At 42.1% G+C, this 26,193-nt stretch overlaps 1 protein-coding gene across 1 annotated transcript in view; it reads right to left on the bottom strand.

The window, feature by feature from the left end:
- Window positions 1-24,956, bottom strand: part of LOC143177073 (protein O-mannosyl-transferase TMTC1) — a 200,129-nt gene extending 175,173 nt beyond the window's left edge. The window contains exon 1 of the mRNA XM_076374845.1: window positions 24,562-24,956. Within this exon, the coding sequence (XP_076230960.1) occupies window positions 24,562-24,896 (335 nt within the window). The 5' untranslated portion in view covers window positions 24,897-24,956. The remainder of the gene's footprint in view (window positions 1-24,561) is intronic.
- Window positions 24,957-26,193: the final 1,237 nt, after the last annotated feature.

Raw genomic sequence — 26,193 nt, 5'->3', positions numbered from 1 at the left:
TTTTATTGCTCTTTTATAAGATTTCGTCGCTGATTGCCCCTATCAACTTCTCAATTCAATTCTGACCTGTGCAAGCCCCAAGGAGATTGAGGGTGCGAACATATTACTGTCACGTCATGTGAAATCACGTTACATATTATAGCAAACTTGGTCGTATTATAGCAAACTAGATCTAAAGCAAGGGAAAAACTTCGGCTCACGCTATGGGTTTTCTATGGTATGTAACATGAATTCACGTGACGTGACAGTTTGTTCGCACCCTTAATATCATCCTGTCAAGAATCTATTTGCTAATTCATCTGACAATGAGTTTGTCATTGAGTAAAGCTAATCTACTATCCACATTAACTCTGATGTACCAATCTCGAATATATAATAAATTTTTATATATTCAACAAGAACCTTGAACTATATTAAAGATTAGTTTCTTCACGTTCCATGCGTTTTTTAATCCCGATCGAACCCAGTGGCAAGGAGACTCCGAAATCACAAGCTCGAATTTTTAAGGAAGGCGACACTTCTGTTCCACCCCAGATGACCTGGGTCAAGATTTCACCGCACGAAAAACTCGCGGGTGGCGGAGGACATCCGGTCTCTCACCACTGCGCATATAACATTTCACTATCAAGCGGGGACATTGAGGACCGAAAGTGGGCTTTCGATGACACTTCTGGTTCCCTTCTCGCCACTTCTGGGCGGAATCGTAGCCGGCGATATTGGCCCAATTCGAAAGCGGCCAACCCTCGGAAAGGAAATGGATCTTGGCAAGAGGCTGCGCCAAAATCGAATCAGACCTAATCCAGCTGACCACAACGATTTCACCCCCGTCTAACCGTTGGACGAATCGAAGCCCCAAAATCTACGGTGTTCAGCTTCACGCCTCGCTCTCGTGCGATTTACACCGGGGCCACGGTTTTCGGTCAATACAACTGCAATTTATGGCGCCGGTGCTGATACACCATTAAAGCGGTCGTAGTAAATCCGACGCTGCGACTCCCGTGCTAGAGAATCGCTATATATAATCTGCGAGAGTTCATTCTACCCTTTCAGCTCAACGATTCGCTTTTATTTTTATTTAGAAACGCAGGAATTAAGTACCATTACAGGAAATAATTTTAAGCACGTGATATTCTAAGCGAGAGGTGTTGTGAAAGTGAAAATCATTTTTAAATAGTTGAAATTCTCAACTGGTACAGAATTGTAGAAATATGTTTTCGTGTATTAATAATAAAAAAGACAATATTAACTACGAGTCGAACAACAAAGTTCCTATCTCAGAATGAACGAGAAGGATCAGTGAATACTAGTATAAAAGAGATTCAACAAAGTTCGCTTGAAATCAGTCTCAAACACTGCTTTTTCCAAAATCGTGGAAGATTGAAAATAATCATAGATCGAGTAGTAACTGTTCTATAGGGAAACACTTGAGATACGTGATCGGACATTTTTCTCGAACAATTCGTGGGTCTAAGCTGAGCATTCGCGAGGGAAACAATCGAAACGACCAAAGACGTAAGCCTGGACGCAGCCCGTGTCGCAACTCGGTCCAACGTCCGCTCGTGTTTTACTGTTTGCCAGCGTTGAGCTTCGCTAAGCCCCGCAGATAACGTCGCCGCCCTCCCTACATTGTTCAGCGAGTTTAAACAGATTACGCTCAGCGCTGTTTAAACGTAAATTGCTGCTCTAACTACGCCGCCGTCGAAGAACCACCGCAACCACCCGTTACGCGCGCGCTACAGCTTCCACGACGCATTCCCCTGTTCAATCTACAAAATGGAACCGAAAGACGAAGCGAGCTGAAACTTCGTACACGACACATGATTTATACTCGGCACTGCGAGCGGAGAAGAAATTATAGGCCTCGCTGATGAACAGTGGCAGGGTTGAAAATGATACTCGAGGGGCTGCGAGTTAGACACGGTAAGTGTAAATTTCAGCAATGGTAAGTTGTCAAAGGAAAGACAAATTTCACTTTTTCAATGTTCGAGTATTAGAATTACTAAATTTTCTATTTTTCGAATATACGGAGTCACACTTTTGAATTCTTAAATTTTCAAATTTTTGAAATTTCAAACCTTTAAATTTTCAAATTTCCAAACTTGTAATTTTTGAAATATTTGAATTTAAAAGTGTTCAAAGTCTTGTAGTTGTATTAATTTCTAAATTTCATTTCCTGGAACGAAATCAACTAAGTATTTCGTCGCGTACAATCTCACAAGCGAAATTCGAGCAACAAAGTTGAATTACAAGGTCGAATTTGCCATCGTAATTTACAATATAATATAAGTATCACAAATGTTAATCAACACGTACATACATACTACACTAGTATCACAATGTGCATTGAATTTCTGAAAACAATATCGTTACAGGGCAATCTTCAGACCCTGGGAGGTAGCATTTTCCCACGAGAAAATATTTCATCAGACGAACAGCAGAAGCAGAAAGTTTACGAGAAGATACATGTCTTTGACGACGCTTTTGTGGTAATAGAGAGGTAATCTATTCGATCCAGGATCATACGCAGCTGCAGAGAGCCAATGGAGAACATTGATAGTCAATAAGCAATTCCATAGGGACTTGAGCCATTAAAGGATCTGGATCTACCGCAATCTGACTCTTACCGCTTCGATTCTCCGTTATAAATTATCACCATGAATTATTATCGTGTTATACTATAACAGTAACGCGTTTCCAAGGTAAAATTGTGGAAGATGAAAACGGAAACGAATATAATCCAACATGAAATGAAACTGGATACATGGACGTCTCGTAAAGCATTGTTTGTTTAATTGTAATCGCCTGTTACGACAAATGGGATTTAGTTCGATGAAAACGTTTCGATATGTTTCTTTGACAGAACATTCGCTTTCAACCTCTCAATGGGATAGAATTTTCAGAATGGAGGAACGACATTGATTTTTATAATGGCCAACGAGAAAAATATGTTTTTAAATTTAACCTGATTTTATCGTGACCAGTGTCACTGTTAATTTTTATCAATATTGTGCAGTGGAATTAAAAATTATAAAATTTATAACAAAATCGAACTTTTCATCTGTTCAGCACGAACATAGTATCGTACGTTTCAAACATTGCTGATAAGTGTTATTGCATTTCTCCTTCTTTTTTAGTGACCCGCAAGCAAATTAAAAAGTCCCTTTGATGTCAACTCGACACGCGTGGTCGTTGGAAACAACGAAGTTTTCGCTACTCGATATAACTGCAAAATTGTGACTTGCATGAAATTCCAGCGACATTGTAATTTCTTCTGAGAAAGAGAAAAATTTAAAAACGAAAATATAATTCCCCTTGCAATTTCAAAAATAGAAGTGATATCATTTTCCTTAATAATCAAGATACTAGTAGTATACACAATTCCCTTTCCTTTATACAAAGTAACATTTATGAAATTAATGAAACTGAAAACAGTAAGAATTCAAACATCCAATCTTAAAACTTAAATGTTGAAACAAAATTCCTAAAAGCTTCGACTAGTATACACGTAATAAGTAGTAGAAAAGCCAACAGAATTACCAGAATGAAGAAATTCAGTGCAGAACTCTCAAGTAATACCCAAACACTGAACTAACCTCCCAAGCATTGATCTCTACTACTAGCCGCCAACCAAGCTCCCCAAGCGTTGACCTCTACTACTGCCACAACCTCAAATTCCAATAACTCCAGAGGTCGATATGAATCACCAAAATTCTGAAGTACAATACTTCAGGAAAACCCCGCCACAGTCCCAGTTCCGATAACGGTTTGTGGCAAATACTTTCTCACTAAAATTTCAACTGGAACCGTCAACAGTCCTCATTCCCTCCAAACGTCGACCTTTCCCCTATCCCGTCCGCTAAGCAGCTTAAAGCATTAAAAAACGTCGTAGAGCCAATACGCTCTCTGGAAACGGTTCTCCACGGCGAACAAAGGACCACGAAACGAGGGAAACATTGTACGCGGTACAATCGATGCGTCCCGATAGCATGTTGGCAGCGTACCCGAGGAAAGGACGGCCTTCTGACGCGTCTTTTTAATAACGCCGGTTATTTCATTAGACCAGAGAAGACTCGGGGACTCCAGGGTGTGGGCGGCGTCGCAGACAAAGAGTGGGGGCTGGAGGGGTGCAATAACAGAGAAGGACCACGCGCAGCTATATGTATTGTAATACATAATGAAGTCTGCGTTCAACGACTCAATATCCGCGGTTGCCTCTCGCTCCCCCTCTGGCCAAGTGGAACGCGGAAAGCTCGAGTTCCAGAGCGACGCACGGGGGGCTGCATCGCCGCGACAAGAGCCCATATATTTTATATCGCTCGGTTTACGATTGCGCGCGGGATTAACGTTATGACATGCCGCTTATATCGTGCTTTACGATCCCGTATAAGTAATGTCCACGACTCCGTTGATGGCCGACGACGGCGCGGCGGGCTCGATGGAAAAAAATGTCTGGAGAAAATGAGGCTGATGGGGGGTGGGGGCGGGTGGCTGGCCGTGGAGAACGGATCCAATTTCCCGGACCGGCGAACGAGAGTCGGAAATAGAAGGGGCACGATCCATTGTCAGCCGTCTTCGACGTGGCGAGCTTGCTGGAGGAATTACCATTTTATTATGCTGGTTACTGGGTACGTGTTGAATTTCTACTTTGACTTTGGGAAATTTTTCGTGTTGGAGGAAGAATGGGTATCGAGGGACTATTAGATATGGCGAGGGAGTAGGTGGGGTTTGTTGTGTAACTTGTTGGTGGGGATATTGAGGAATGCTAGAATGGACTGTATCGAGAAGAGGGATCTCTGCTATTATTAACCTCTTGAGTGCTGCGGATTAGCTACTTTGCACGCGATGTGAGAAATCTTATAGTCGTATCTATTGACCCTGCTCAACGGCGTCTATAAGTGTTCAACACCAGCTCTGAATGTATAGGAGCTGGTATACGATTGAGAGGTCTAGAGACGAGGAGAAGTTGCTCAGGTTAGCGTCAGTAGATAAATGTGCAATCAATGTGAATCGATCTTTATAGTTTTGAACACTACTTCGTTTAATTTTCTACGTCTATTAAACCTCATGCAACTGGTACATTGTCAGTGTTATAATGAAACATGGCAGAATTATTGCGATTTCATTATGAAAAATATTGAACAGTTAAATATATAATGTTCAGAATTTTTCATTCAACTTTTGTCTGTGATCTAAATTGTACCACAGAATATTGTATCAATTTTCATGCGAGTTGCTCATATCAATTTTATTATTTAGTTATGAATAATAATATTCCTATACGTTTTGAATTATTGAAAGCCATTGAAACTTTTTATTGTACAACATCAGAGCGTATCCTGTCGAAAGCTCGACACGGTAAGCTCAATAATTTGCCACTGGTTAATAGGGGTCCAGGAATTCAAGCGTTACGTAAAATGGATCAGCAAACGCGTATTATTTCATTATGTAACTCTTCTCCCGTGTCGACAGGGTATAAAATATGGCTCCGTTATTCTCATAAATTCATAACCGATGCGTCCTCTCTTCAACCATGTTCAAATTCGAATTATGTACTGACAAATGCGTAAACGAGTTATTTCACGTAATTGCTATGATAAAACTGAAATGAAGCTGCCAACTCGTTACTCCCTCCCTTGCGATTTCGAGAAGTATTCAAAACAATCTCCATGGTCGAGTGAGCGCTTCAACTTCGACGAGAAGAGAGAAACATATAACAATTTTGTGATAGCCGTAAAAAATCATGCATATCGTTGGGAAACATGCGAAGGGAGGATGAAAAGAAAGCAAAAAGTTCAAGAGAGATGAATGGCAGCGTCCTATCTGCCCAAGCAAAGATCCTCCTGAAAAGAGACCACTCTTTTCAACGTGAAAGCGAGATGCAAAGGATGCACGAGTCTTCTAAGAATGCATCTGACACCTTGAAAGAGTATGGCAAGAAGTACTCGGGACAAAGAATAAAGCGAAAAAGAGGTAGAAAATGAATACAAGTTGCAAAGGACCAGGTTGTCATTACTTTTAAGCAGACAAACGGGAGGAACGTCTACGGACACTGATATGGCTTTCAAGCTCCCGTCTCGCGTTCCAGCGAACCAGATGCAGCCGTCAAAACTAATTTCGTTAAATGTATCCTTTTACAATTCTTAAAGTAGAGAAGAATGAGTGGACAGTCTCAGAGATATTTCATCTCTTGGCATAGTGGATTCAGTGACTCCATGAAGAAGTGTCATTGACGTTATGGTATTATAGCTTACCATGAATTGTAGAACTAATTAAATGTACTTCTTTTTTCTCATTTTTACGTATAATATAAATTGAGAGTGTCTATAATGTGATTTTTTTCTATATCTCATGTTAGCAACCACTTTTCAATGAGTTAAATATTCAAATTTTCAAATTTTCAAATATTCAAATATTCAAATATTCAAATATTCAAATATTCAAATATTCAAAATTTCAAAATTTCAAATTTTCAAATATTCAAATATTTAAAATTAAACAATTTTCAGATATTGAAAATATTTAAATTTAAAAATGTTTGAATAACACAATAGACACGGATCAACTTCATTTATGGATCTTTCACACACCATTGAACACGCGTTCCCAAAAATGAATATTATCGCAACCGTTTTAACAACTCCTACAATCCCCGAAGTCTCCCAAGAATCAGAATGTTCCACATGAAAAGTTCTCACCATCAGCCCACTAAATCCTTCGATCCAAAAATCCCAGCGACGAGACGAATGATCTCGGTCGGAAGTTGTCGTAACATTTATCCCCGTCCAAGATTTTTGTAGGGCGTTACTGCTCGTAATTTAATACGCGAGAAATCTTCATCTGGGTAGATAAATTTCCCAGACAAACGCGAAGATTTATACTGGCCGTTCCGCGGCGGTCTGAAATTAATGTTTCCAGAACTTTTCGCGGCTAGAGCGCGGGGGTTCGTTGGATCGTGACTTCGCGGAGTCTATCTTGAGCCGTTTCATTGAATAATTACGCGGGCCGCAACACGGAGGTGGCGATAATTCGTTGGCCAGGCTGGACACGTGTCGTTCGATTTCCCGAATTTAGTGCTGGCACGGTAGATCAACGCGGTTCGTGTTGCTCAGTGATTCATCCGCGAGGAGGCGGTTTCGTGACTGGCGCGTAAAGCGTGCCGTGAGCGAACACCGTAAACCCGACCGCTCTCGATCGTGTGCATGCATTAAAGAACACCTTTTCCCGCGCAACAATATTCACGATAACCTGCCGCACTCGACGGGTCTGAGCACTTTATTGCGTCGTTGCGAAGCCACGCATAATTTTCCGCCATCCAACGAATTAATTAACGATCGAGAGGCCCTCTACTACGGGTAGAAACGCTGATTATCAGCATTTAATTATCGCTGGCTAATCACCCGGCGTACTGGCGACAAGATTTGTTTGGGATAATTGATCCTATTTAGGACACCTTCAATTAATTCTGCTTTATCACACAGGCTAATGTTCTTCACGCGGTATGGTTTAAAGAAGTACATGGTTGTTTTTTAAGAGTGACAATTAAGATCCGAAGGATAGGGATTTTGAAAAATGAGTTGGTCATGTTATATGTAAATTAGATTAAGATAGACAAATTAATTGAGAGTTTATTTTGTAAGCAGAAATTCAGTTATGGATATGAACCACTTGTATAAACATTAATATTGGCATGATTTAGTTTATCAGTACGAAAATCCTATTTATCTATTTGAATTGTTGACTAATTAGAATAAATTAATATTAACTGTGGTACTCATGTATAAATTAGGTATTTCGTAATTATTATAGTATATCATAGAATTATGCATATAATCCTACGATTTAATTCGAAAACTAAAGTTTATTTAAAGAATATTTATAATTTCTCAAAGCTTCAAAATAACTAAAAAAGTATACTGAAGATCATAAAGAATCTTTATATACATTTTAGGGTACAATCCAGTTTTTTCTATATCAGGAGTTTTCTATACACCTTCGTCGTACCTTAAGTTGAATAGTAATTTCAAGCTCCCCTTCCCTTATAACGATCCATCTACTGCTATATCAATTTACTCATTATCCCTTTCGACACAAAATACAAAGTTTCATTGAAATTCAAAGTAAATTCTCAACAAGGTGCGCATACATTTCCACCGAGCGACACGCGCAAACCTCACGCGAAAATATCAGGCTCAGCCAGTCCGTCGTCGCGGCAGTTGAAATTACACTCTTAATCGCGAATATTTATCCGCAATTATTATCGTCGCCCCTCGAACAGACGAAATTACGCGCGTTCGCATACACAGATGGCCTCGAATAATGGGACGGTTTAATTGCGTGACTGCAGGACGAATCCTGGGAATTGCACCCATCCATGGTCCCTGTATGCGTGTATAGGTGTGCACGCATACTTGCACGCTCGCTGAGTGAGTTAAGGCAACGGGTTGCCGCTTCGCAGCCTCCTATGCAGCTAGATAGTTAATTACTTAATTACGGTCCCGTAATTAGCTCATAGTTTTGAAGTCGAGTGCTGGCAAAGGTGATTAACGAATCGCCGTGACAATAAACTCTCTGTCTCGTCGAAATTCACGTTCACGCCATCCTATCCCTACACCTTCCTTTTCATCCAAGCTTTCCAAAGGACTTCGCGCTAGCCAAGAGATGCTCGTGAAGAAGAATCGTTTTCTTTAATCCCTTGCATGGAAAATTAAAGGACTTTGAATGAACGACAAAAAATTGGCACCAAGCATGAAGAAATGCGTTGGTCGATGACGAGGATGAAAGAAGTATTTATACGTATTTGTAAGTTTACTCGAAGCACCAGAGGAATATGTTCGATCGTGTTTGCTGTGACACTGACGTAGCTAATGGATATCTATTTCTTTTCAGTGAAACAGGAGATATGCTTCTATGGTGAAATGGTTCCTATTCGCGTAAACACTTTGTAATCAAGAATACCTAAAAATAAACATGCTTCTGTTTTACGAGGAGACGTAATTCTGTGTAAATATCGAGTAAAATTATGGAAACTTTATTTTTTATTGTATACGTTAATCTAGAAGTCTCTGTTCCGCGGACATTTCAATATGCAAATCTTCAATATGGATATACACAAATATTGAAATTCATAATTGCATGTATATTAAGAACACGAATTTTTATTCCATTGTAACTCGTTATACGTGTCTCTTTAATGTTTATTTAAAAGCCCAGACTTCTGCATTTAATTTTATATTTACATTCGTAGCTATATCCGATTTCAGACAAAATAAATGCATATTTCCAAGGGTCTCCCTCTATTTTATTCCATTATTAAGCTGTTCCTCAATAATTTAAAAACTGGCTGCTTCATTAAAATTTCAAATGCTAATATATGCAAACCTAATCTAATTATCGTATATACCATCTCTAAATTCTATATACGCTCTCAAATGTGGCGGTGCAAACAGTGCAAACGAGCCTCGTAAAACTATTTCATCCTGCAACGTTCATTTCCATTTCAAGAAACTAAAAAACAACGATAGAGCAATTCGCGATTTCTATGATGAAGCGCCTGCGATCCTTCGCGTCGCGCGATTACAGCACGCTCGACGCTCGTCCCGAGTAGACTACCCGCGATTTTCCCGAGAATAATACCGAGACGAAACGTTTTTCCCCGCGTGCACTAAGTATTAGAGTCACGTTTTACTTACAAAGAGATCCACCGTTCGCTGGAACGTTGTTATCCAGTGCAATCGATAACAAAAGGGGCCTCCGCTTATTTCAACGAATTCAATTTCAAATCGAACCCTTAGGCGACTCTTCCGCCTTATTCTCTTTGCCGCGATACCCAATCCAAGCAATTTAATTACAATATCTCTCCCTGTCTCGCGATACGTTACTGTCCGTGGTACAAATGCACTTTCGCGGACGACTCTTTGCTTAAACGATCGAGCTCCTCCGTGGGATATTACGTGCGCTCGTTCGAGTGTATAATCCAAGCAATTCTTGCTACCATGTACTAATTGCACTCGTTTGAATTACGAGAATGGTTTTATTACTCGTATTGAAATTGGGCAAACCAGAGGACTGCTAGATGTAAAGTGCTTCTGTTCAAAATTTAGATCGCTGAGAAGAATTTCATACTATATTTGACAAATATGGTATGATACTCAACATGTTAAGAAACATCGTTTCGAATTTTATAATTTATTTACGTTCTCAGAGGCACTCCAGTGTTAATACAGTCAGTCAGTTTTATTCCTCGCGCTATTGTCTTTTTTATACGATATCCCCGCCTTCACTCCTTTTTCACGGTTCCTCAAGGAACAGCGAGAACGATCTAAATTACATAAACCCGTTACATTTGTGACGTCGTATGGCAGTATAATTTCGTATAAAAGTCATCGTAAAAAGTACGCCGCCGTTTCCGTGCGGACAAGTCGAACCGAAAGGGCCTCGAATAAAGAGACGAAGGGAGAATATACTCGGGCTATCCTGACACGATTATCGCGTGAACGTTCTATCGTATTACGACACACTCGAAACTCTCTTTTTACGAGGGCCCTTGGTGCTACGGATCTGAAAACCCGACGCTCTTGAAGCAAAGGTTACGTCCGTGTTCCGAGATGCGCGAAGGGGTGGCGAAAATGGGACAGAGATCCAGTAAAAGTCGAAAGGAATTAAGGGCGCGTTGCTTTTTTTCGCTGTACTGTCGACGTTACATGTTGGAAAATCCTGGGACACGGCCCAGAACAGTCGATGCGTTTGTTAATCTTTTTTTTACGTTTTTTTCGAAAGTCACGATTTTTTTTTTGTTTTTTGAAAATTGATAACAGAACGTAAAAATTTCATTTGGCGGGATATTTGTCTTATATTAGTTGATCTGTTGAAAAGTATTGACAGCAGTAATTAGTAATGAATCGCGTGTGTTAAAGTGCCTGTTACCTACTGTCTGAATTTAGACTCAGAAATGTACTATTTAAGATCATAGATAAAGCTAACTGTGATCAATGACGCGTTTATATGAATGTATTCAAAAATCCGTCAACTATTCATCGTCAATTATTCATCGTCAATTATTCATCAATATATGAATATTGATATAGAATAGCTTCATATCTTCTATAACCTCTCAGCTATTAATATTCATCGCAGAAATTTGTAGCATAAAAGAAAACGTACTTAAATAATCATTCACTTTCACGATTTCCGATTACGAAAACGAAAGTTGCAAGAAGCGCCCGATAATTAAGAAATCAATTCTCTTTTTATCAATTTAACCCGCTAGTAGTAAGAAGCGTATAAGTAGAAAATGAAACGAGAACACATGTGGGACAAAATCAGCATAAGTGCAAACACATTAGAATGCAGACACACTATTATCACGTCACGTGAACTTACGATACATACTATAGCAAATCCATAGTGTGAGCTAAGGTCTTTCCCTTGTTTTACTTCTATTATGCTATAATATGAAACAAATTTGCTATAATATGTAGCGTGAGCTCACGTGACATATTAGCTTTCTTTCCTATTATAGCAAAACAGAAGTAAAACAAGGGAAAGACCTTAGCTCACACTATGGATTTGCTATAGTATATAACGCGAGTTCATGTGACGTGATAATAATGTGTTCGCACCCTATTTCTCACATGGATAAACGAGTAACACATTAAATCCAAAATTAGAGTCAAAAGAATTCCACACATTCTTCCATCACCGCCACAGAATCGTATTTTTCATAGCATAAGTGCGTAAAAGTCGAGATTAACATGAGTAAATTGAGACGATTTTTTCCCTGCGAGTTTTCCTGCGTAGGAAAACGGTGCAAAAACCTGCTGCTTTTTGGCATAAAAATCGATACTCCCTAGTTGTGCCTAGTGAACGGTGAATTAGTCAGAACGGAAATAAACGCAGCAGAGGTAACCTGCTTCGGGTCGTTCTTTGTCATCTGAGCGCAATGAATTTTCGTATTATTCTCGATGCATACGGATAAATCGCTCGCTCATCTTTCTGTAACTGAGCTTTCCCCCCCACTGAAAGTATTTAAAATACTGCAACGATCGAATCCGAGGAGTAGCAGGGATGCAACCGATGCAGGGGCTCGGGGGTGTCGTTGGGGGGAGGAAACGGTGACGTTCGCGATTGAACGAGCTGTCGCGTCGTATTTCGATATTGCGATTGCGAAATTGTCGACTCAATGGATCGGGCAATTTTAATGCCAAACCGAACCGTGAACCCCGCAAATTTCCAATATAGTCGAGCGCCCGCGTACTCTCTCACCCAAAGGGCGTTTTATCGGAAATTAATTACGTTCTTCCGGGCCGTCGCGTGATTTCCGTAAAGATGCTTCGGATAAACTCAATCATTATTACGTAAGACGGTCGTGGGATAAAATTGAAAAAGTTTGGGATGGTTCGTTTCGCTTCGAATAATCTCGCGTCAGGAATATTAGTAGACGAGGGAGAGGTGAACTGTGCTAACGCCGATGTCGGATGGATGTTGGCCTACTCAACAGATACGTGATCTGGAGATTATTATGGCGCTTGTAATATCTTGGGTGGGTCTTCGGGGCTTTAATATTCTGTTACAAGGAAACGTCTATTACATGGAAGAAAATAAGAACGTGATTGTTTCGAAAGAGCTGCATTAATCTTCTACATTCTTCAAAGATAAATAAAATAGTTTTTTAAGATAGTAATAAAACAGATGATAATAAAGGTATAAATACTTTTTTAAGAAATTTTAAGTTGTGGCTTGATTTGGCTAGATCTACTTATTGAGAACTATGTTTCACATTTGCTTCAAAAGTGATACAACTCAATAATTATAGTTACCAGAATATATGTATGCTGTGCAATACTAAGATTTTAAAATCACGTTTCTTGAGTTGTCTCACTCCTGAAGCAAGTAAGTGGTATCTTTGAGGTACAATTTTGAACTCCGAGATGCATGCAAGAATAATCACGAACTCAGTAACCAAGAAATGCAGTATTCACCTTTCCAAGTAGCCCAAGCATTACAAATACATATAACTTAAAACTTTAAAAATCGCTTAACATAGTATCGATCTCAACTAAACATCCACAATCTTAAAGTGGTCCAACTCTAGATCCCTGGCACACTGAGCAAAAGCTACTTAAAATGCAAAACGTCAACGTAGACTATATACACAGTTCCACAACTCTACCACGTCTAATTCTACAACACCTCTATCTGTAATTGATCCTCTCCTCAACCCATGACTTCATAATACAAGTCTTCGTAAAAGCCACTCCTCCCTCGACCTCCAAGAACTAACTAAGCAACACTCGTGTTAAGAAGAAATGCGATAACACGTCGAACTTGCCACAGGCAGCTCGTGGCATCCATCGCGCGAAATCGAGACAACTCAAGCGAGATGAAAGTCAGAGGAGGCAAAGCTTTCTCATTCGCGAGATTATTCGCGAAACTCTCGGGAAATGTATCGATTCGGAACGGTTGGGCGCGACAATGTCCTGCGTAAATACATTTTCGGCGCGAGATTCTGCTCTCATCGAGACTGTGAATAGCGCGGATGCAAATTCAATCGTAGACGAATAGATCGGGCCGCTGCATTTACCACAACAGAATATCGATGCCGTGGAAAGTTTGGTTATACGAATTCACGGAGGGTAAACTTTCTAGATATCTAACGGGGCCTGAATATTCATCGTGGCAGGAGATTGGAAACGTAAAAATCCCGCTGCTGCCTCATCAGGCGTTGATTCATAGTAATTTCGCGCGAATAACGACGTGCCGATGGCTTTGGCGACGTCGAAAAGCTTATTCTCGGATTTCAGGGGACTCGTAACGCGTGTTACATCGACCGAAGAGCACCGCTGATAATTTGTACAGCACTTGATCCGTCCTCTCGCGTTCCAATTCAAACATTTGCCGCGATAGCTGATTCCAGCCATAGTCTCTGCCGAGTGGGGCTTCAACTTCACTGTTTTCCGATAGTTCAGCCCGAAATTTACGCAAGTTGACACGCATGACAAGCAGAAACTTTGTGAAGGCTGAAACTTATTTCCGCTGCTTGATACCAGGAGACATTATTAATTAGTGTGTTGAAGTGGTGTAGTTGTGAAATAGTAATTAGAGGAATGTAGGTCAGTACTAGCAAATGAAACTTCTAATTTCGAAATTACCTACTAGTCCCATATGTTATAGATATTTTTATCTGATTTTGGGGATGAGAAGAAAAACTGCGTAAAATTCTTTGAATTCTCTGAATTTTCTCTTGTCATGAAAGGTAATTATCAAGAGTTACTGATGGTACATAGAAGATCGAGGAATAAATTAATTTTAACAAGTGCAACTAGGTACTACTATCTCACAATTGCTACTCGGTAGCACAAATACCGTGCCGCTCAATCAAACTGGAATTATTAAATTTAATGTTTAACTTGTACCTAAAAGATTTAAAAAATTCAACAATGTATCTCAATTAATCTACCAACTCTCACAACTTCGCATTTCCTCACATTTATTCCCTATAATCCCGATTAACAGTACTCCCCCTTTCTACCGACATTATCCAACCCCAATACATCCCAGTGTTCATATTCTTCACTCTTCGTCGTTTATCCCAATAAATGTTGTATCCGCCTTTCAGTCGATGAACCACAAAAATTAATTATCCTGTATCGCACAAATAACTCATCAGTAACCAATAAAAAATTCATTATCGACTGGCCGAGCCCAGTAAGAAGCTAGTTCGAAAAAAAGTAATTAAGGGCACCGCGACGTCGCTACTGTCCGGAGGTCCAAAAAAAAAAAGAAAAGGTAAATGATTACAGGCTTCCGCAGGTAGGGAATAGATATTAGTTGCGGAAGTTTCCACGCCACCATGCATTAATCATTTATCGGTATACGTAGAACAAACTTTTTCAATACTGGCCTCGTTTCAATGGCCACCCACAATAATATCATTCCATCTGTCCAGGAGTTCTTAAGAGCTAGCAGCTTTTCTCTCTCCTCACGGATTTACGGGACTTCGCTGGTCCCTCGGTTATTACGTAGCCAGTGGCGAAGTTCGCGAATCCAATAAACGAGCGGATACACCTCGAAGAAGAGAAATGCCTCGCTTCGGATTCCTCGTCACGATCAACGGGGAAGGAACGTCGGCGTGTAATGGCGCGGTTCTTGTCGCCTCTCGAACAAGGAATTTCCTTCTTATGGGTCAGAGACCTTTCACGGTGGAACGCTAAAAGTGAAAGAAGCACGGACAAAAAGAGGGAGGGAGAGAGAGTAGCCGGAAATACTGATCGGAGATCAAGTGATCGATACACGCAACCGCCGAACTGACGGGTATATGAAACGAAACGAAGGAAATATCGCTTCCGAAAGACTGGCTGGAGTAAATGGCGTGGCAAGAAAGAGCCGCGTACAATGGCAATTACCTCGAAAAACTGATACGATGTTCGAGGGGTTCTCCTCGATTCTAAGCTGGATATCAATGTATAGGAGTTTTTAATGGGACTCTATGATGAGATTGGTGATACACTCTGAAATGAAGAATCTACTAAGCTGAAGTACTTCTTATACTATAATATAAATAGGTATATTTAGGTATGTAGCAACAGGAATTTGTCTACGAATATTTTTACATAAAAATACGATTGTAACCATGGATTCTGAAGAAAGGCCTTAATTCATCACACCGTCATAAAAAATGACTCAAGTTAAAATTTTTGTAACTTCCTGTATCACAGTCGTTTTAACTATTTTACAAGTACGCTCAGAGAGTGTGAGTATTTTAGAAAAAAAATTGAGGAATCAATACGGTTAAAATTAAAGTATCCAAAGAATATGAACATTCTACACTACCAGAACACACCCAATCGACTATTTCCCAGAAAGCCCGACACCATCGCCAGCATGAGAAGAAATGAAATCCAGGATACGCTGGAACATGCGCCAAAGTCGCATCAAATGTTTCCCAAGCCCCCATTCGTCGTCCCACAACGGTGGAGCTAGAATTTCAGATTCGTCCTCGGATTCACCGCACCCGAACCTACATTTTCGCCCCTATTTGCGTACGTTCGCGCCCCTACCAATCCCGCACGCTCTCGTATCGAAGCTCAAGCTTGCACGAGCAACATAAACCCAAGAAAATTCGACTAGCAGCCGCTTCAAGAGCTGCAGACTTATAACAGCCAAGAATTTCGCGGACGATCATCGGCAATTTAATCGCCCGACGGGATGCCACCGCAAGCAAGCCGTGACGTAATCGAATGCAGAGGTGCGTAGCTAGGCGAGCGGTACAACGCGACGCTGCGCCTAAATTACGGTTTGTAACGTAATCATTCATGCGTGTCAGTAACGCCGCGAAACGAGATTCCGTCCGGTGCGTCGGGTCAAGTAATTTAATAATAATTATTCCCTTGCATGCAGATCGCGCGCGGAGCCCCGCACATCATCGCCCGCGGTCCCGCTCATAAATCATCATAGAACCACCCTGAGGAACTCGACCTCGCCGTGAATCGTGATTTAACCGCCCCTAAACGGCGGACCGCCTCCGACGTCGGGTAACTCGAGACTCGCGAGAGCTCGCGTGCATAGAAGAGAGGTGCCTACTGGAACGTCAGTCGGGACTCGTTCCAATTTCAGAGAATCCGTGGAACGTTATAGCGCTGAGTATGCGGTAAGTGGAGGAGTCGATATGTGATCAGAATCGTCCTTGATAGTTAACTAGTGTGGTGTTCGTGTTGTAATACAGAGCGAGCCTCTCGCTGGGAGACTCAAAGACAGTGTCGCCACAAAAGCGCGTAAGAGCACTGTGAGCCTCTTACGTCACAATACAGCTCCACTGTGATGTTTCCGCGGCGACAGTGTCTTTGAGTCCCCTAGCGAGAGGATCACCCTGTAGAAGTACAGGAGGATCTTGGCTAGAATAATTTTCTGATGACTACTTTAATCCGGAAAGAAGTACTTGAAGTCATCTTTGAAGACTTATTTAATTCTCGTAATTACAGTGATGCTGGATTAGCGTTCGTAGGTCGGTACCATATGTTCCGTGAGGAACTGTCTTCCTTGAGGAACTGTCTAGGTTGGTACCAAGGAGCACCTAGGAAGAAGTGGTTAGTATGGGGAAAAAGAAAGGTCATACTCATATCTGGATCATTATCAAAGGTGGTCCTAAGTTCTAGAAACACTCAAATATTTTTATTTCTCGGGCACACCTTCATCAGGGCGAGTGTGAAGGTAGAGTGAGAAATACTGAGTGCAAGTGCGACACGGATACTCGACAGGGGGGGTAACGAGATCATTGAGACTCATTATGAGCTACTTGGTTTGTCGCGTGTCACTCAGGGGTGCCAGTTCCAAGAATTGGTGGGGATAGAAACGGACCGTAAACCAGGGAGAATTCCAGACTGATATGCTAGCACCACTGTACTTTCTAATAAAATGGCATATTTAGTTCGATTTGCTGAATACTTTGTTAGAAATTAAAACTGCTTAAATAAAAAAAAAGAACGAATGATTTTGCTATCTAGATGATTCCTGACGAAGGAGTAGAATCCTATCACAACTGAGGCATGAATCTCGTTGAATTTCTTTGAAGCTCGACACACGTCTGCAGCTCGTACGTTTCGCGAAAACTGTCTCCACGACAGAGCCGTTAAATTCGCAAGAATGGCGTCAAATTTTCCCGGGACGAAACAATGTACGAACCGTTCTAAATTCCGAACTCGTTCAACGAGAACGGCACGACAAAGTCCTCTGTAGAGAGAGCTCGCTTTTCGCGGACGAATTCGTTTCCGCGTTTGCTGCTGCGAAGGAAGTCGAGGGAACACGTAACCCGCCTAACTTGCAAATTTTCTTCCAGCGGAAGTCCTTTCCCCTGTCGTTCCCCCGCTCGTCCCAGTCCCGCAGTGTCTTATCTCTTTCGGCGATTGACTGAGTCGCGAGTGTTCGCGAACGAACCTCCAGCTATCTGCTACGTGCTCTCCAGGTGAAAAGTTCGATAAAAGTGATCGTTTCGGTTCGAAAGCTTTCTGGTGACGTTGGACGAACAGCTCGAAGGATCTTGGGCAACTCTATTGGCTCATACGTGAACCTTCAGGCTCTCCAGCGAGTCTTCCAACTCACATGCGAGATCTACTGCGAATTCGTGTGTATACGGTGGAAAGCAAACCGCAAAACGGTGAAGCTCGCCTCGTTACACCTCCACCTCGGTTGCCAGCGATGATAACGAGGCAAAGCCGTTGGGGGAACATCGACGATTGGATAAGACGTTTTTGCGCGGCCCTTTCGAGGGCACCTTTGCCTCTGTCGATGGCAGAGTGTGAGGGTGACGTTTCATGATTTTCGTGGAACCCTCAAGCGATTGAATATCGCGAAAAAGGTAGACGTTGACTATTAGGAACGACGGATATGAATGATTTTCGATATCTACTCGATATGTGAACATTTTTAGTTTGCACAGAACAGATTAGAACGTGATAAAGATGAAATGGTTTTAATTGATGTTAAAGCTATCGTCTATGAGTCTAGTATATACACAGTATCAGATTTTAGAATATACAAGTTTTCGAATTTTCAAATTTTTAAACTTTCAAATATTCAAATTTTCAAATTTTTAAACTGTAAAGTATTCAAATTTTTAAATATTTAAATATTCAAATTTTTAAACATTTAAATGATCAAATATTGCACTATTTAAATTTCTTAGCATCTAAATTTCCCTAGTCACCAAATTATTAAAATCCTGTTATCGATTTCTGTCTCTGAATACCAATTCCCATAACAGAAGCGATTAGATCTATTCATAGACCAAAAAACACAACCACAACCAACACACCTCTGTATACGTTTATGAGTAATCCCCTCGACAATCTTAAGCGTCTAATAACTCATCACATTACTGTAGCCATTGGGATTCTATTAATAAATTTCCTTGTGGCCACGGATTTGAACTCGAAAAGGGAAATTTAACGACAGCACTGAGACAAATTCAATTAAACGGAGTTTCCACCCCGAAAAAGACGCTTAGCGACCGCGTTTCCTTCTATGACCGCCAGGCCAATGGATACTGTCTCCCAACCAGGAACCGTCTAAAAATCGTAAAGGACAGGAAAGCGTTCACGTACCAGGTTCACTGTGCAAAACCTTCACGGTCGACAATTTTTATTCCAGCCGACACTCGCGTAACTGGCTCCCTCATCCTCGACGTATGATGAAACAAAGAAGAATCTCTCTCGGGGAACGGCTATAAGTTCCTACTTGCGGCAAATATGATTATATCGATCGTCATTGTGCTAGGTACAAAGAGGCTCGCGGATAAATGGGCGCAAGTGTGCGCGCTGCAGGGAAACGTCGGTGAATTCACCGAAGAAAAATGTAATAAAGCATGCGCCGTTACCGCGGGGAGAAAAAAAGGGGGGAGAGATGGTTGATGCCTGTTACCTCTTTTTCCCCTTTTCTTTTTCGACGGACGAATGTAAATATTAAAACGCGACGATGCTCGGTTTAAGCCGACAGATGGAAAGAGAAAACGAGATTTCGCGGAGCTTAATGGATCTTCGCTCTTCGCGGAAACATTTGCATTCCTTCGTGGTATTTTCTGCTGGTGAACTGCTATATTCCTCACCAAACGCAACAAATTCCATGGAATCCTGTTTACTCGACTCTTCCTCTTTTTTTTTTTTTAAACATGGAATAACTTTCCTTTTTGGTTTGTTTTATATGTGATCGACGATCAGCAGATGCAACATTGGCGAATTTTCTGGTAAAAATTTTAATTCGATTTCACAGACCGAGCGCTCTAAATAGCGTCGATTCGTGTAGTTAAAAATCTCTGATAACGTTATGTGGAATAGTATTCGATATTAATATAAATGTGTTTTTAATAGAGGAGCCATTATTTTGTACTGGCAGATACATTATCGATAGACCAATGCAGGTTATATTATTAAACCGCGCTGTAGCTTTCGTTTGGTTCCTGTGTCATAGTTCCAATCGTAATATGGGTTGATATATACGATCTGCTGACTATACACCACTAATTTTCAGAATTATGGAAATAGAAAATGATATTAGATACTAATGACTTCGGCAGTGGATTTTGTACTATAATGTAATTGCACTCTCAATTTGTTTCCTTGAATAAAAAATAATCGATAATAGATACGTAAGTAATATTTTCTCAAAATAAATGTTCCTAATATTAACATAAATCACCCTTTTTCCTACAGTTCGTTCCTTTTTCTGTCTATTACATTTGCTGATTACTTCGAGCTACAAATTTACTACGTGATCTACGGTAACTACGTTCGCTAACCTGACTGAACCATAAGCGGTAGCCTTTTGGATAGTAGATTTCAGGAGAATGAATCTATCAACAGATGGATTGGATAATTCAATCGCAACGAATAATAGAATGAATTCTGTGCAAACGCAATCTCTACCCATGTTCTTTTAGTAATCTATATATCAGAGTATCCTAAAAGAAAAATGACCTAAAAAATAATTACGTAATGGTTGAAACAGAACTTACTTCCAAATTCCACTTAACTAACAAGGAATATCACTTTAGTCGAAACCACCCCAAAATTAGTGTGGAAAATATATTTTCTTAAATATTTCGAATTTCGTTTACGTCATGTCGTTTTTTATAAAAAAATCACGCATTTTGTACATTTACCATTTTTTTTCGATATACTACTCCTATACCAAAATTCCATCAAAATGGGAAAATGACATTAAAGCGATCTCCATTGTAAATACATAACAATTGATAAAAAACAAGAACTTTACGAGAAATTGTTAACAATAATGCTTCAATACTTCTAAACAGTTCTAATCCCACCCTCTCTCGAAATCTCAGCCCTTCCAACGCGACCAAATCGCATCCAAGTATGCCTGCTATTCGAGGACCATCTGATATCACGCGAAACGCTTCGTCACGCGCCAAAGTTTTATTAAACAAAGCGCCATCGAACCAGGATTTCGGTAGATGTTATTGTTTCTCCAGAGTTCCTCGGTCGCGGAAGGGCTTTCACATTCGAGTTGAAAGTGCGATCGTGCGAGCACGTGCGCGGACGCGTGGAATATACGTAGGAAAGTTGATGACCGTTTCAGTGGGAAGCGTTCGGAAATCCCTGGGAAACTTCCACGGGGTTGCACGGTATAAAAGGCTGGGGTTCAACCGGAAACTTTCAGGGGATCGCATGTTCTCATTCCGAAACTCGAATTCTGGGAGCAAAATATTCTAAGCGGCGAGTCAAAGTTTCACGATAATAAAGAGATCAAAAGGCTGGGACGGGGGGTCGACGAGAAAAAGACGGCGAATGGAACAGTATGTTGCTGCACGCTGGCGGCTGAATTGTTCGAACCCTTTGACCCTAGAGCATTCCCGTTAGAAAAGCTGTGTGTGGAAACAGTAATCGGCACTGGTGCTTTCCTCGCAAACGAAAAAACGAGTAATTGTAAATATGCCTGCCATGTAACTACTCTCTCCCATGACCCCATGACCCCAAGACACACGTTTCAGTCTCCGTGCCGATAGCTGCGACCCTTTGAAGGATGAAACGCGGAAACCATTATCTGTCGGCTTTGTAGGCAGATTAGTAACACGTAGGCGTGCTCGGGTACTCTTTCGCTGGTTCTTAATTAATGTCGAGTTGCGCGGGAAGATCCAAAGGAGAAGCTGAATTGATGATAGTGCTCACGAGAAGAAACGAGGAACGTTCAATCGACATAGTTCCTCAAAGCAATCTTCGAAGAGTCGAGATGAGTTTTTTTTTTCGATTATTCTACCTACACTGTGCTTTCTTGTTCAAGCTACGCAAAACATTTATAACCAACGTGGTCCAACCTAAGAAAAAGTCAAGAACTACCCACTAGAAAGTTAGTTGCACCGATTGGACATCTTTAGGACTTTAGGACAATTTTAAAGCATCTCTGTTTCGGGACGAAATCGTGCGTCAAAATATCGCTCGTGTGTATTGGCCCTAATCCCGCTTGAATCCTCCGTAGCAGAAAAATGATCGCGCAGGATGATCAGAAGACGCTTAATGCAAACTCCGTCGAAACGACGACGCCCCGTCCCGATCGTTAATATCCCGGTAATCTCAAGACGAACGAACGTGACTGCCGGCGCCCGTAGCCTTCTCTCTCGTCTTAGAGCCTCAGGAATTATGGATGCGTTCCACTTCCGGCAACGCGCGTAACGCGGCAGCACAGTGCTCTCCCTCGCCCCTTCGCCTGCCGCCCTCGTCGTCAGCCGCGTTGCCCGAGCGTCGTTGCTTCCGCTAGAATCTACGTGCCGCCCACCGAGGCCCCTTCTCTCACCGGCTCGTCGAAGTTGGCAACAGCATCTGGAGCGTTAAGGCGAATGAGCGATGTGCCGGTGTCTTGCGGTATGATGGATCGCCCAATACCAGCCAATATGCAGTATTGCAAGCGCGAGAGTGTGGCAAACTGGTATCCATGCATCAAATCGGAGCTAGGCGGAAAGCGAGCAAGCGACCTGGCCGTGTTACAGGATACGATGCAACGACCACCGCTGTCCATGAGAAACTCTCGCGGTCAGGTGGTTCTTGTCATCCCCTCTCCGTGCCCCTGTCCGCCCAACCGACGACCGTACGGACTACACTGGCCATACGGCGCTGCCTCGGCTACATCGGATACGCAATCCGCAATTTTCCATTCTCCGTTCGAACTGGCCGAATCGATACCGGTCGAGAAATTGTCCGATACAGACATCACACGGTTCACTGTGCGGGTGGACATTAGCGTCTCGTGGAGAAACCGGATACTTAGGTACCGAGAGTGATGGTTGACCCGTTGGGAGTCGTGTCGAACTAGGGTATCTACCTACTGCTGATTCATGCATGAGAGATTGATATTGGAGGGGATTCAGAAAGCTGGAGGAGAGATAAGATTATGCGGAAGGAAAGTGACGGAGAAATGTGTGGGAATATTGAAATTCGTATTTTAGTTTGGAATGGGGGTAGAAAATGAAAGTGCCTCTGGCCTTAGTTAGTAGATTAAGGGAACGAGAGCTCAGTAGATTTATCGTTCTATACGCAGACTAAGTGAAGTGTTGCTGGGTCTAGGAATAAATTTCAACATCTGAGGAAATCCCAGTAAAATATAGCCTTAGTGGTGGAGTTGAAGATAGATCAATCTATCTATGCAGTAGAATTATAATATTAGTTCTATTATAGGTTTGATACTGTGTAACTTGTAGCTTGCACTTTCCCCTGCAATATATAAGAAATCAATTTTAGTATAAGGAACTCTACAGAAAATTCGGAATGCGACGATTAAGCTCGTTAGTAACCTCGTTTTAGTATACTAACAGCTGACTCAATCTAACTAACAATAGCAGTTCCCTAAAACCTAAGAAGATATGTAAACACGTATTTAGAGGAAACTTTCTGCCTAAATGAATCTAAAACTCTCAAATTACTAATAAAAAAATTATCATTCAAAACGTTAAAACTACCAGCGATCACCAACGTCATTCGCCAGAGAGGCACGCGTAATCCAACGAAAGGGAGAAAAACACAAACAGGCAGAAACGGGAGATGTTCGCTTAATTAGGGTTGAAGCGAGGCTTGACGATATTAATGAGGGTACATCTATCGGATTAAATGATTAAGATAGGCGTCGGGGACTATTGTTACAGGTAATTAGATAGAGGATCAGGCGGCACGAGAGTCCTCTGGTAACGAGACTGCACGTGTGCCTTCATTTGAAATGCACAAGATAAACCAGTTCTCTTTCTCCAGATCACGATCACGAAATTTCTTCCTGAAGTGTCGCACAAATTCAACTTCACGCGATCACGCGCGCGACCCGTGGTCGCCGGCGAGGGTAACAAAAATGCGACGTGTAATTATTCCGCTCGCGATAACCCAATGAAACGGTCACGATTATTCCGGTTTATTTTGCGTTCGCAGCTTTAATTGCGGACTGCACGATGTCTACTAATTGTACCAGTACAGCGAATTCGTTTTAATAATACCATAGCTGATTGCCACGCTGATAGCTGCAATGATTTTCATTGACGTCATGTCGCAGATTCCATAATCTCTTATGGTTTCACTTTCTACTTTTTAGCTCAAAAAGTGCGTCAACCTCTTGGACTGTTATCACAACTAATACGGAGTTATCAAGGGGTGTGATTCTAAATTGTCTATGCAATTTTTTTAGAAACATAGACGCGTGTACATAGGTATCTATATTAGACCTTTAATTCAATTATTGTTAGTGGAGATACAACAATTTTTACACTATCTAATAAAATACTTGTCTGGAAATTTCTCAATAAGAAAATGAAAAATTTTGTCAATATTTTTTAGAAGAAAAGTTATTTATAAATTACTCTTTATGAAACTTCGTGATCTTATTAAGAAAATTGCAGGAAGATTTTTAAAAAGAATCGAGACTCCAGTCTTTCAAAATCAATTTTTTGGCAACAAAAATAAGTATTTTTGTCTTATCGCACAGAAAATAACATTCACGAAACTCATTGTCAGCGTGGCAATCAGTCAGTATGTAAATAGAAAAAAAAAAACAAAACAAAAACAAAACACATGAAAGACTTACCGAAAGGTGAGCGTGGTGAGCGGCCTGTAGCTCTTGTGGCTGTTGATGTCGTGCATAGGCGTCCCCCAGAAATCGTCCTTCAGAACGCTGGTCCACGGCGTCTGGGCGAGCACGTCCTTGTTCCTCACAACCGCGGGAATGTCGTCGTGCACGAAATCACCACCTAACGCGTTCAGGTAACAGCCCACGGCCACCAGCGCGACCGTCGCGTAAATGCACCATCCGGGCGGTTCGTTTGCACCCGCGTCGTTGCACCCTGCACGAGCGGCCCTCTTGCTCATCTGACAGCAGCAACCAGCATTGCTGCCGGCTGAACCGTTGTACCGTCGTCTCATGATTCACTAAACGCGCCTACACCGCCTCGCGAAATGGGCTAAACGTTCTGCCGTCGCGATCCTCGCGTACAATCGCTCTCATGGAGCTAGCACGATCGCTTTCGTACGGCCGCTATCTGGCACGCTGATAAATCCCCGTGGAACGAGCGCGTTGCTGTTGTTGCTGACCGCCGCACGGTTCGATCGCTGATCGCATCTCAAAAGGCTGGGCGACCAGAACGACGACGACCACGACATCGACGGCTCTTATCGGGGCTGGAACGGGAGAAGAAACGCGTGCTTTCTTGTCGCGCGACCGTATCGCTCCTCCTTCCTCCGTAATTACGCGAGGAAAGCGTTCCCTTTAAACGACCTCCACAATTACAGGAACGTTCGATCGAGATAGCGGGAGCAACAGAGTGACACACTTATTTTTCTCGCGGGCGAGATCCAACGGTGGTGGATCAGGCGCGAAGGGTTGCGGGTGAGAGTGAACCGCCGCGAGAGTTCACGTTGCACTCTTCCATTTACTTCCACCGGGCTACTTTGAGCATTCGTTGGCCTCGCGGTGAGCTTGATAAATGACTGCGGGGGTTCATTATTTACCGAGGCTGGCTACGTCCGATGTGTCCGCTCTAAAGAGAAACGGGTCCCGGTGCAAGAGCCGATTGCCCTTCCGCAGATAATAGTCCTCGCGTGGCGAGAGCGGGACCGGGATTGTCCCCGCGAGAGGCGCCTCCCTTTTTCGCCCCCTCTTTCGCGTGTAACGACGTAACAGCTCGTTACGGTCACGGGTATCGACGCGTCCTCCGACCTACGCAAACAATACGCCGACCTGTTCGAATAACCGATTGGACGAGCGCGATACGCTCGTTCGACGCGCGTGCAATTGGCGTTAACAAAGAAATCGGAATATGATCGCGTGCAACCGATGACTACACGCTTCAAACGTCGAAAAACCTCAACGTTCGTCGCGTGGAAACCGAACTCTCCTTCCCGCGGTTAAATGTTCCTGCTCCGGATTTTTGCTGTGATTCTCACACGAATATCGATGCGCTGCTTTCCCTGCACTTCCTTCGCCGTTTTTCCACCATTCCCTACCACGAACTGTGCATTCGTGTCCCAGTTAGACGCCGTACAGACTTTCTCATCGCGACGAAGGTAGAAAGACACCACTAGCTAGCGCGATCTTCCGTTCCAGGTAATTGCACATTCCACTTAACGCGCCACCAGCGAGATCCTTCGTTTTTTCGCTCCTGGACTCTGGATAACACCGTCGGGAGATATCGACGCTTCGCTCCAACCGTGAGCACAACCG

This window comes from Calliopsis andreniformis, chromosome 3 (genome assembly GCF_051401765.1).
Source record: "Calliopsis andreniformis isolate RMS-2024a chromosome 3, iyCalAndr_principal, whole genome shotgun sequence".
In the NCBI taxonomy this organism is placed as follows: domain Eukaryota; kingdom Metazoa; phylum Arthropoda; class Insecta; order Hymenoptera; family Andrenidae; genus Calliopsis; species Calliopsis andreniformis.
This window is presented reverse-complemented; position numbering and strand designations above follow the sequence as displayed.